The sequence below is a fragment of the Solanum verrucosum genome, unplaced genomic scaffold (genome assembly GCF_900185275.1).
Source record: "Solanum verrucosum unplaced genomic scaffold, falcon-dt-bn FXZP01000037.1, whole genome shotgun sequence".
Taxonomy (NCBI): domain Eukaryota; kingdom Viridiplantae; phylum Streptophyta; class Magnoliopsida; order Solanales; family Solanaceae; genus Solanum; species Solanum verrucosum.
The window spans coordinates 257,112-270,756 of NW_026020240.1; the positions used below are offsets into that span (position 1 = coordinate 257,112).

At 32.5% G+C, this 13,645-nt stretch overlaps 1 protein-coding gene and 1 non-coding gene across 3 annotated transcripts in view; one reads left to right on the forward strand and one right to left on the reverse strand.

Moving 5' to 3' along the window:
- Positions 1–774: 774 nt before the first annotated feature.
- The window catches only part of LOC125832840 (uncharacterized), a 592,533-nt gene continuing 579,662 nt past the window's right edge, over positions 775–13,645 (forward strand). The window contains exons 1-4 of one of the 2 annotated variants that reach the window (XM_049512035.1): positions 775–995; positions 1,103–1,156; positions 2,106–2,249; positions 10,825–10,939. In XM_049512035.1, the coding sequence (XP_049367992.1) occupies positions 927–995; positions 1,103–1,156; positions 2,106–2,249; positions 10,825–10,938 (381 nt within the window). In that variant the 5' untranslated portion in view covers positions 775–926 and the 3' untranslated portion in view covers position 10,939. The remainder of the gene's footprint in view (positions 996–1,102; positions 1,157–2,105; positions 2,250–10,824; positions 10,940–13,645) is intronic. The other variant, XM_049512036.1, reaches the window with a different exon arrangement.
- Positions 11,507–11,579, reverse strand: TRNAR-ACG (transfer RNA arginine (anticodon ACG)). The gene has a single exon. It is a non-coding gene; the product is annotated as a tRNA-Arg (tRNA).

A 13,645-nucleotide genomic window follows, 5' to 3' on the forward strand; every position in this document is an offset into this window, starting at 1 on the left:
TCATACGAAAAGTAAAAATAAAGTTTCTTTCTATCTTTCTCTTGATATAATAAAATAGATAATACAAATACAACTTTATTTTTCATATGATAAATAAAAACAAGTAAATTTCTTAAAAGTAAAGAGAGTTAAAAATGTGACATGATATTTTTAACAACAATAAAGATTCACTTTTTCTTTTTTACAATATGGAAAAGTAATAATTTTTATTGAGTATAAAATATGAATGATTTAAAAGAGTTAAAAAAATTTATTGTTAAAAAAGGGAATAATGTGACATGTTATTTTAGAAAGAAAAATATTTTTATTGTGTCAAGTATATTTTAAGGAATATAGGAATAGTTGAGTGATATTGTAGTCCTAAAAGAAATATTCTTAGGCAATTTTCCAAACATGGATGATTGCTTAGGGAAATTACTCATATGTGCATTTAGGGAAGGCAATAGGACGGTGCAGTGTGGGTGTAAGGCTATGCGGAGCGAGGCGGACGGGTCAAAGCCTAATTTTTTTTTAAAATTATGAGGGTGTAGAATGGAGCGGGTTCCCTCCCATATTTGTCAACGAAGCTTTAGATGGTACCACATTATTATTTTTTTACTTTTTAAAGGTTAGGATTTAATTTGAGTTTATTTTCAATTATTGATTAAATGTCTATTAATGGTAAAAACTTAAAAGGAAAAAAGTTAAAATCTGCTAAAATTATATTTTATCAATTTTGCTAACTAATAGCCTAATAAAATAATTTTAAATCTGTCCTGTATTGATTACTAAAATAAAATTCGCAGTCGAGTTTGTGGGTTTGACAAAATCTGGAGAGCATCGCCGGCACAACCCTATCTGAATTCGAGAGAAGGAAAAGGAATTGTAAAGAAAGAAATTTGGTGATTGTTGATTTTTGTTGTAGGGTTTGTGGCGCGGAGTGAGTTATGGGATCGGATGAAGGAATGAGTTGTTCAACTTCCATTCCTATCGATTCCTCCAATCTTGGTTTTAAGGTTCGCTTCTTTCTCTCCTTTTATGTGAAACACAATATCAGTTGCGTATTTTGTTTTTGTTGGATGTTTAACTCATACATACTTACCTGGCTCATGACTCGTTGCAGTTGTTAAAAAAACATGGCTGGAGAGAAGGAACTGGACTTGGCATTGCTGAACAGGTACCCTTTTCCTTGCCTTCCTGTTTAAAAACTTTGACCTATTCTGTTGTTTAAGTTCCATGTCTATACAAGGCTTTTGCAATTCCATTGTTTCTTCAGATTGCCTTCTCTTTTTATTAACTGAAACACCTGTTCTGTGACTGAATCTGATCAGATGGTTAAACGTGGAAGATGATTTTTTTCTTGTGCATTTAAAATGGGGATTGGTTTGATTTCCTTTGTTAAATTCATACTCTCTTAGGGGTCCTTTGGTATAATGGTGGGATATCCTATGGGATTAGCTATCCCACCTTCTATATGAGATGGCTAATCCCACCATTTTAGTGTAAAAGTGGACCACAGACGAAGTGGTAGCCCTATTTCCCTAATTCACGTCGAGATTTGCTTCTGATGTGCTGGTGCACAGCCGACCCACCACTCTCTAGGTTGACCTGTATGCTTTCCAAACTCAACCCCCTTGAAAGATTGTTCTTCCATATACCTGCTTGGAAACTCAAATAGGGTCGAGCTCGTCACACCAGGCTTGCTTTGTGTGGGTTACATCTCCGGCGTGGTTTGCGAGCTATTGCATAGGAGCGGGGCATTTACCCCGTGCGCATCCAAAGGGTAGCAACTGCAGGTTACTCTTGTTATCAAAAAAAAAAAAAGGGAATAAATCTTTATTTCCTTCCTCTTTTTTCATGTACTTGATAGTGGGTCTATGTTGATGCATAGTGTGGTAAATGCATCAGCGTTTCATTATTCCCATGCACCAACCATCTTCCCCTAAGAAAAGAAATTTGACAGGCATTGCCTTTTGAAAAAGGCTAGTTTAGAAACAAGCCTATATTATGGCCTGGTCATTCGTTTTTTCTATAAAACATGGTGTAGGTAATATATCTGTATTTGGAATCTTCAGTTGCATAATGTTGCAATGTGAATGTTTTTGATCTGTTTGTGGCCTCAACAGGGCAGATTGGAACCTGTGCCAGCTTATATCAAGAAAAATAAGAGAGGATTGGGAGCAGAGAGGCCAAAGAAGGCAGCAGTGCACCCAAAAAGTCCCGGACATTTCTCTGACAGGAAGATCTTAAAAGATGGGGACAAAGAGAGTGTAAGTTTCCATTCCTCTGAATGCATAATTTAGCATTTGTTTCAAATTGATGCTATTAAAGCTATTTGCTCTTTATGTTTGGAAGCTTTAGTAGATGTATGCCATGTATTTACAAGTTCTAAACACAAATACTTATACCTATGATCCTCTCAATCTCTTCAGCAATGGGGATAGATACCGTTGGCAAGTGTGATAAAAGGTGCTTGATGTTTGTTAGTGCAACAATTTTGTACTTCTTTAAAGGAGCTGTGTTTTTGGAGAGGGAAGGTGATGTAGGAAAGGGTTTATTAGCCTACAATAGGGCTTGGGAATTATTAAACGTCATTCGGCTGAAATAGAGATGATCTAATGTCTGGCTTTGCCATAAAGTTGATTGTTGTAGAAAATAGTTTTAAAACCCCACCTAGATTTCTTGGTATTGGCTCCTCGTGGTGTGGTTATGTAAAGCACCAAATAAGAAGTTCGCCTAACAGAAGCATGGAGCACTACTATTCTGGACTCATTAACATGAGATGCTATAATGAACCCGTAGATTTTCACAGAGCTTATCTTTTCATTGATGAGAAAACAGATTCTGTAGCCCTTATATTTCTTCTTTTTGATTGCCGAAAAATTCCCTAGTGCCAGTGTTGCACTGTTTGGAACTCATATCATTGGAGGCTTTTTTGACCAGGCTAGAATATAATTTTAGCAGAATCCACTTTTACTGTTGATATGAATATTGATTTTTTTTCTCCATTTATATCACTGTCTCCTTTGCCCTAGTCCATGTGAGCAAGTAAGAAATAAATGTTGTGGAAACTTAGGGGTCAATTAGTTTGTGAACAATCTTATGTTGTGATTTCAATGCGGAGATTTATTATCCTTAGATTATCTAGTACTTATGATTTGTTTTGAACATTGCATGAAAATAGGATGTGTGATGTATAATCTAACACATGCTTTATTTTAAACTATGCAAGTTTTTTGGATAATTCATTTAATTTTGACCTTTGAGAAAGCTATCTGCACTGCGGGTAGTTGAACCTACCTAAGATGGGGCTGACTTTGACGAGTGCCCTCTCTTTCACCGGAGTGATGGGCACATGCTTCTCAATATTGATTTGTGTGGAATTAGCAGATGACCGAGCGATCAAAGATGCTAACGGGATAGTTAAAGGAAAGGGCTTTGGCAAAAGATCAAGTTTGATATTTACATGTTTTTATCATAAATAGCTAATTCTTGGATTATTATCACACATTAGGTGTTGCATGAAATAATACCAAGATTTCGATATAAAATTACACTAGTATAACTTTTACCTGAATAAAAAAATGTAACCAAACAAAGAACAGAATAGTATCACATTTCGTAACGGGGATAGATTTAATCACATACAATGCATGTTTCTTATTCCCTAGTCCTTTTGAAAGTGTGAAGCGCTAAGTGACAAGGGTTTGATTCGTATACAGTGTGAAGCGAAGTGCTCGATTCATTGAAGTTTATGGCAAAATAAACCTTGCACAGAAAAGTAAACAACTAAATTATAAAGGACTCAACAAAATAAATATATAGAGATAAATCTTTCAATTTTAAAACTACAAAGTTGATAGCAAAAAATCCGATCAAAGACGAGTAAAATCAAAACCAGAACACAAATGAATCAACATCATATTGTTTATCATCTTGTTCTTCCTCCTCAACTTCATCAATTAGGGATCGAGTGGTAGCTACTTCTTTTCCTTATGGCTTGAAGTACTCCCCCCTTAAACCATAAAGGGGCCGTTTGGTTACTGGTTAGAGTTATGCAGGTATTAGTTATGTAGGAATAAGTTAGGTAGGTATTAGTTATGTAGGAAAAAGTTATGCAGGTATAAAGTAGGAATACGTTATGCAGGTATTAGTTATGCAAATATTAGTTATGTAGGTATTAATTATGTAGGTATTAGTTATGTAGGAATAAAAATACATGAATTATTTCTTATTGAATGTTTGATTTGTTATAAATTTATTATATACATGACCCATCAAGTAATTATAATCTGGTTTAGTATATAAAATTATAGGAATTGATATTTGATTAAATATTTTTTTTTTCTAATCTTGAATCACGTTAAATACACAAATTAAAAAAAAAGTGAATTAAAGAATCCAGTACCTTATAAAAACCGGAGAAATTATTGATAATGTAGAGAATTAAGTATTGTCAAAGAGAAAGGAGAAAACAACTGAAGCAGGCAGTGATTGCTGCTTCCTAAAATGCCACTTTGTGAATTATTGTAAGAATACTTTTTCTTATTTAAAGATATAAATAAATATTTTAAATTATAATTATAATTGCTTATTAATTTGTATATATTATATCCATAATTCAATTACAGATAACTATTACTAATTTATATATTACTGGGTCCCTACATAATTTGTCCCTAAACCAAGCTATCCTTATGGAAAAAAAGAAGGGGTAAATATGGAATTTTGTTATTTTAATCTATGTATAACTAATATCCACATAACTTATTCCATCTTCTACCCTGCATAAAATTATACATAGATTTCCTCATAAGCTATGAAGTATTAATATGTGGAATCACTAAAACACAACCAAAAACATTGTATAACTTTTATACAACATTTGAAACCTACCAATCAAACATTGTATAAAATTAATATATGAATAACTTTTATTCTATTTACAAACCAAACATGGTATAAAACTAATACATGAATAACCAAAGTTATTCATATATTCACTTGAGTCTCAAAGGCATATCCTGAACTATACCAGGAGAATTCCTGATGCCCTAAAAAGTTGGGAGGAGGAGTGAGCTAAAGACAGAACTAGATGGAGAATTATCCCTGCTTCAATTTGGTGGGCAAACTAGAAAGAGAGAAATTCTAGGTGTTTTGAGAGCATTCAAAATAGTATGCAGAAAGTGAAACTCAATTGCATTTTGTTGTTATGCTTTTGGTTCAATCAATTATACTCAAATGAAACTATCTCTATAGTTGAAGTTTTAGACTCAATTTAGATTTAGAACAGTGGAGTTTTCGAGTTCATCTGTATATAAGGTTTAGTACTACCCATGTACTATTGTGTTATAATACAAAGTTACCAAGTTTAAAAAAAAAACTCATTATAGGGATAGGTTCGTATTATTAGAGTTCCTTATGTAAATATGCTTTTCAGTACAACCTGTATACTGTTCTACAGAAATAGAAACAATTACCATTTTTTTAAAAAAGCATGAACCCTAAGATGTTCTTCTCTCATCTTTGCTTACTTAAGCTTTAAAATGCTCTCAGACGCATTCCTTGAGAACTCTCTCTTTCCTACTTCCTAGGAGGGATTCATCCCTTTTTCGGTGTTCTTAGCCGGAAAAACCTTCTTTTGTCTGTGAGCCACCATATTCTATGGTACCTCCAAGCCCCTTTTCTTCTTTCTTTCTTTTCTTGACAGCCCGAGACATTTCAATGCTGGATTTAAATCCTTCGACATTAGCGGACAGTGGGTAGGGTCACATGGTACGAATGGGTAGAGAGAAGCCGAACATGATGAGAAGATCAATAATGAGCACGAAGGTCATGAAATGGATCTGCAACATACTCAAAGAAGCTTCTAAAGGTGAGAAAATGACGATAAGGAGATGGAAGAACAAGGATAAATTATCAGATATTTTTTTGCTCTAGGAAAGTTAATGGACACTGTAGATACATGAACATTCTATCACTTCATGGGCTAGAAGATCAGTAATCATTATCCCAGAACTAGCCTTAAGTGCAGGGTGGAATGAGATAGCATTTAGATAGGAAGGTTCATGCAATGCTCCAACCATGAATTGTTGTTAGAACAACCTAGACTTGTTACGAAAGATCTCTCTAATGTTAACGTCACAGGGGAGAGTAAATGGCATTCTGACATCTTCCGTGTTTCATTAGTTTCATCCAGCAAAGGAGACATTAATGTCACAGTGCCTCGTAGAAGCAAAGACACTGTCCTTTTCAAGAGATGCGTTGTTGCATCCTTCCCTGAGGGAGAAACAGAGAGTCCGACAATCTCACATATCAAAAGGTGATACGCAATTACATGGAATACAACTTTTGGGATCAACATCTACGAAATGGATAATAGTATGCTCCTTTTCAAATTTTCGAACCGGAATATGGCAGAGCTAATTATGCATAGGGAATGGAGATGGAAGAAGAGCAAAATTAGGCTACTTTGTGGAACCCAATAATTGGATGCTCCCCTTTCGATAAAAAATCTAGTAGCACTTGGATTCAAGCCGTGGGTGTGCTGTTACATCTATGGTCTCAAGGAACGTTCAAAGAGATTGGAAATATTTGCAGTGGTTGGGTCTCAACTGAAGAAGAGACAAATCTAAAGAATCATCTCAAGTGGGTGTGAATCCAGATTGCAGGAGATGGTGGGGACTGTCCGAATGAGATATCAATACAAAGAGACGAAATCAAAATCACAATCCCAATATCGGTGGAGAAAGGGTTTGATTTCAAAGATTGTCACCAGAGATGGATGATGACACAGTTGGAACATCAAATTGACCTAGCAAAGATTGTAGTGAAGGGGTTTTCCTTGAAAGTTTACTGAACATCAAATTAATATATTGAGATGCAAATGAAGTCCAATAGATGTGTGGGTACTCCCTTCTTTGATAGCACCAAAGGCTCATTTCATTTCTTCTTTAATAATCAAGAAAAGGAATCATTATTTTATCATATCAAAGATGTCATGAGTTTCGTAATCAACAACTACAAGTAATGAGAGATATTTAAATAATATGGTGCCTCACACAATTAACACAAGGATTTATATAAGAATAAAACATTTTTCTCAAGCTTAAGACTTTGTCTTTTAGGGGATGTCATCATTTTGGGTCAACCATGGAATGAACCATGCAAGCTTGTCCTGCAAGTGTATGGAATCTGATTTAATACATGTTCGAAGGCATAGAGTAGTCTGAAAACTCGTAAGATAATTTAGAGCTTGACATACCTCAAAGACGCTCTAAGAAAACTAAGTGTTGCACCGATCTTCCCAATTATGCTAAACAACTCATATGTATCAACATCTTTTTTTTGAAACTGATAATTTTTTTTTTTGAAACTACATATGTATCAACATCTTATATCCAGTCTATTCGACTTATTTGGGTCTTTAGTACTTAACATTGAGCCTAAAGTTGCCAAAATCCCACATTTTCATATGGGATTGGTCCTTGAATTCCAACTTCAATTTGTTGAACATTAGGATTATTGAGTCCATTAGAATCCTGGCAAACATAAACCAATATAATTGGTGTTGACCCATCACCATTAATCATCATCTTCCCACAAAAAGTCCCCTTTCAAGACCCATTTCTAGAGCTCATCGAATAGCTAGCGCAAATTTCAATTTTATTCCATAGCTATGTTCGACAACTTCATTAGAACACAATTATATAAAAATGGGCCTAACCCATTGGTGGCCACCTAAAGTTGGCATCAATTTTCACTTAGACATCTTATCTAGGCTTTGTTCATTTTAGACACTCATGTCATGCCCAATTGTGTCATTTTGATACTTTTTCGACAATCTGCCAAATTTGTAAGGTGTGTGTAACACACTCGCTGATGACGTATCAAAGTGACAAATTAAATAAAGACATGTGGCATATACCGGGAAAATAATTATTAAATGATGAATTTTGAGTAGGAAAAAAACTACCAATGACTCATTGACATGTGGCATTTCTTTAACTAAATGATTAAAAAAAACCACTTTTAATAAAAAGAAAATTATACGCACACCTCCACTCCAAATTGTCTTCTCCACTACCCCACCCCCACCCCACCTCAAACCCCAACCCTATCTCTCACCCAGATTTTCTTCTCCACCCACCACCACCCCCGACCCTCCTCCACCCAAATGTGTCAAAAGAAGAAGCTTTTTTTTGTTTGTTTTTGTCACTTTGTGAATGTTGTGAGATAAGAACGTCTTTCTTCTAATAGATTGATATTTGAATGCTTGATTTGATGAATATGGTAATGCATTTGCTTGACCTTTTTCGGGGGTTTTCTTTTTTTCCTTTTTTGCTGGATTTCTGGGTCAATGCAAATAAAAAATTGTTGCATTAGTACATAAATATGGAGTCCCAATCTTTCTACTAAAAATTATATAGCTTATCTATTTGATTTGGACTTTTTCCGTGATTATGATGTGAGAAGGCATACAAATGGATTGGAACGCTAAAATTGTTTGTTGTGAATGTAGGATTTGATGATTGAAAATATGATTTCCTGCCATTTCTGAGTGTTTTTTCCTTCTTAAAATTTATGTTGATTATTCTCAAATTATTTTGAGGAGGAAGGACAACAAAATAAGTGAAATTATTTAAGCTTAAAATTTATGGGCGCTAGAATTCACTTTTTGTTTGTGGCATCGTCAAATTTATTTCACCATGAAAAGAGTTTAAGCTTGGAAAATGGTAGCCAAAAAATGGGGAAGAAGAGGGAAAAAAAATATTAAAATTTGGTAAAATGAGGCTCTCACGCGCGTCCAGTGAGTGTATCACACTTACTATGCCATCTCAGCAGAAAGTGTCAAATTGACACAGCGGGGCATGACATGAAGTGTCTAAAATGAACGAAGCTTAGTTGAGGTGTCTAAGTGAAAATTAGTGCCAATTTTAGGTGGCCACCGATGGGTTTGGCCTATAAAAATGTAGTAGTAGAGTTTCCTCTTTTGCTAACCCTTAAAATTCAATACTTTACGTTGAAATTGTTATAATTGCAATTTTTTGAAAATCTAGAATTTCACATTCATTTGATTTTAATACTTTATTTTGAATCAAGTAATATTTTGTATTCAAGCCAGTACTCATGTAGTACTGAAAAACCATATTTACAAGAGTGAGATTAGATACAGTGTATGCCAAAAATTGATCAAACCTAAATCGTATGTAGCACATCTAGGATTGATTCTGTATACCAAGAGTACAATTTAGTACACCAAAAGCAAAATAACAAAACAATTTAGCTTAATCTTTTGTTGCACCTATCCTCAAAACATATACAAGGGTACAATTTAGTACACCAAAAGCAAAATAACAAAACAATTTAGCTTAATCTTTTGGTGCACCTATCCTCAAAACATCTATCATTAATTTCTTTCCAAATTGTCCACCATATACATGAGGGGATGATCCTCCATCTCTCTTTGTTCCTAACTCCAGCTTCCTCCCAGCTAAAAAGAGTGTTAGCAATCTTGCTTAGCACTGCCCATGCGATGCTCCTAAGAAGCATCTTGAGCATAGTTGTGTTATAGCTTGTATTTAAATTACAAATATTGATTATATCGTACCTTAGTTAATGAGGTTGAACATTGGGTTGAAGGGTTCTTGAAACTCTCAAGACTTGAGCAAATATTTGGGAACGGGAAAAAGTTCCCTTTCGAAGGTTTGTATATATAGAAAAGTTACCGGTTAAAAGAAAAATTGTTTGTATATATAGAACTAGTCAGGGGGGTGATGCCACAACCCCTATTGCTCAAGCAATACGGTCAAGAACTAAAGCTTCTTTACTTTCGACTCATGATTGGAGCGGCAAAACTTCTTCCTCTAGCGTTGGCCTGCACGACCCCAAAGAGGGTTCCTTGTAGCGATGGCTTGAATGAGTACTCCTTCATCGAATTGTGCATACAAAGATTGAGGGTTTGGATCAAGTGAGTGCTTTCATTGAGATTGAAGGAAAACGGAGCACTGATAACTAATTTGTCGGGATTACTAGACCATTTGGAATTTGACTTCTCTAGAAGTGGAATCAGGGAGGAAGTTGAGGATAGAAAACTCTTAAATTTAGTAAGTTTATGTTGTTAAGGTTAACTAAAATCTGTTTCACTGAATGGAATACAGTAGAAGTATGTCAAATAAAAATGGATATTTTAGCCCCACACCATGCAAAGCGAAGCCCGGTATTTAAGTGGAGAAGGTTGAAGGGGCGGACCCATTATCCACCGAGTTTAGAATGCTGTGATTGGTTCAAAGGGCGGGCCACAAACGGATTTCTCTAGATATTTTACCAAAGAATACATCTTTTCTCTATTGCTTTCACCACTCTGAAGAGGGAGTAGATCTGAACCTACTCAGTTAAGTTTGATGATGTGCGAATTAATTAATTTGCCAACTATGTCATGCAAAACGGGTAAAATCTGGAAATTTAAATTAGCTAATTTCTTCATAGTTGAATCTGCTATCCTTTCTGTATTTATGGTTTTGGCATTATCTTTTCTTTAATACTCAAGTCAGCATTGTAAAAAAATAATAATTTCGAAGCAGTATTTTGTCGATTAGATAATTTGAAGGATGAAATATGGATATAAGTATTTAGGAGGTGTAGAATTCATATTCGAATTGGTGCTGGTATGTAGAATTCATATTCGAATTGGTGCTGGTATGTCTTTGTTTTAGGTCTGACTCCATTGCGAGTGTTTATGTGGATGGATGTCCTCTTTGTGTATTAGTTTTTGCACTGAATTTGTGCGCTTTTATTATTTTTGCGTATTAAAGAGCTGATGATGGTACACTTTGTGATTTACAGAAAACAAAGGGGATGTCTAAAAAGATGAAGAAAGTAGTGGAGTTTGAGAAGCGCATGCAAGAGAGAGAATTTGAGCGAGCATTCTTTAGGGAATTCTGGCCAGATAATGTTTAGTTTGCCTATAGATTGGATGTGTGTTCGTTTCAACACATATCCAACTTTCTGATATTTGTAAATATTTTCAAGTCTACTTGTTAGGCAAAATGTAACAGTATTTTTACGTCCCATATTAACCAATTCCATTGGCTTAGACATCTTTTAGACAATCTTCATATTTTAATCTTTTTGTACAATTATTGAGTATGTGTATTTTTGTCTTCAAAATCAAATCTGCAGTAGTAACAGCCAAGTTATCTTACTAATTAAATAGTTGAAAAAATTAGACAAAATGTTCATTAAGTCAAAATTCCTTAATACAATTATCACTTATTTAAAAAACACAAATTATTCATACAAGTGTTAAATGGATGCACGCATCTTCCTGGATAATTGGATTTGGATCAACCATTAGAAAGCAATTCACTGCTAAACTAAACTTTGGTGCATTAAACAACAAAAAACCATGGCTAATATTATTTAGCGACAGACTAACAATGAATTAACAAAATATTGACCTATTTAGGTGGATTAAAGATGAATTGTGTAACTAATTTCATAATGTTAGTGTGGCAAAAATAATATTCGACTCCGCTGGGGATCAAACCCAGAATCTCTGGTTTCGTAGACCAGCGCCTTATCCATTGGGCCACGGAGTCATTGTTGTCATGAATAGTGCAACTTGCCTATTACTTTCAAGGGATAAAAAAACATTTTTCAAAACTCACATTTCATTAGTTAAAATATTTTCTCCCTTTTTAAAATTCCTTTCATTCACCTACATGTTATCTATCTATATATTATTTTTATATAATAAAGGAGAGTAGTTTGCAATGTGGTTAAGCCAAGTACGGGCATCTCCAACCCTACCCTCTATTTTACTCTCCAAATATAGAGTTCTCTATTTTTTCAGACAACCAACTCCAACCCAATTCTCTGTTTTACTCTCTAAAAAAAGAATCTTTTTCTCTCTTCTCAATATTATATTATTATTTCTATTTCATTTTTATTTTCTTATTCATAATATATATCATTTTTTATTTTTTTTTGTAAATAATTACCCTATAATCTATATAATCTTCGTATGATATAAATTTTCTTCTTTTCAAAATTTTCATTAAATATAAAATTATATTTTATTCTAAATTTCTAAATAAAATAAAGTACAACAAATATTATGTATAATACATACTAACAATCAATTCAAATAAAAGTGAAATCATAGATGAAATACAATTACATAATAAATAATGCATTATCATAAAATTTAATTTTAAATTTTACATAAATACTCGACTTTCAAGACTGTTACGTTGCTCCCATAATGCTCTATTAATGCATTACGGAGTTCAAAATGAGTAATTTTTTGTTCATATTTTTTTTATGTGTAGCTAAAAATTGTTTAAATCAACAATTTCATCTTGTATCTAATTATTTTGTGTACTAATTTACTTCCCCTATTCCATTTTGAACTATCGCAAAACGTTTTCATGCTCATTAAAAAGTGTAGTTTAATAATTTATCACTATAACATAAAAGTAAATTGTTTGAATTATCATGTAGATTTTGTGTATTCTTCAGAGTGAAAATAATTATAATTTAAAATTAAATACTTAAAGTGACAATTTAAAAAAAATTGAAAAAATTGTTAATTCGGGATGAAAATAGTATACTTATCAATAGTATGCTTTTTTAGATGTTATATTACTTAGAAAATAATTCAACAATTAAAGACTTAATTAATAGTCTCATATAATATAAATAGTATTTAAAATAAATTTGAAATTACATATTTAAAGTGACAATTTTTTTAAAAAAAACTTAGAAAATTATTAATTCGGAAATAGTAACTTGTCAATAATATGTATTTAGATGTTATATTATATTAAAAAATTAATTACAAATAATAAAGACTTAATGAATGATACAATAGAAATATTACTAAAATAATCAAAAAGTGAATTAGAGAGGTGAATAGTAGTTCTCCAAATTTGGAGAACTACTATTCACCTCTCTATAAATGAGGGATAGAGAGTAATATAGAGGGGGGTTGGAGAACCCATTCTCTATTTTACTCTCTAAGTATAAAAAATAGAGAGTAAAATAGAGGTGGATTGGAGATGGTCAAGGTATTGAAAAGCTACTTGACAATTTTAGGAAAAGGATAATAAATGTTGTAATAAAAATATTAAAAGTAATTGAATTAGAAAATACATTAAGCTTTTGAAATAATTTTTTTAATCGTCTTTAAAATAGAAACTCACACGTAGTAGAACTCTAAATTAGCTTTTACTATTTCATAAAATTATCTTTTTTCGGATGTTATAAAATATATTTAAATATATTTGATTTAATAATAATTTAAAATATAAATATACAATATTAACAACAACAACAACAACAACAACAACCACAACAACAACAACAACAACAACAACAACAACAACAACACAACAATAATAATAAGAATAATTAATAATAATAACAATAATAATAATAATAATAATAACAATAATAATAATAATAATAATAATAATAATAAAATAATAATAATAATAATATAATAATAATAATAATAAAAATATAATAATAATAATAATAATAATAATAACAACAACAACAACAACAACAATAATAATAATAATAATAATAATAAATAATAATAATAACAGCAACAACAACAACAACAACAACAATAATAATAACAATAATAATAACAACAATA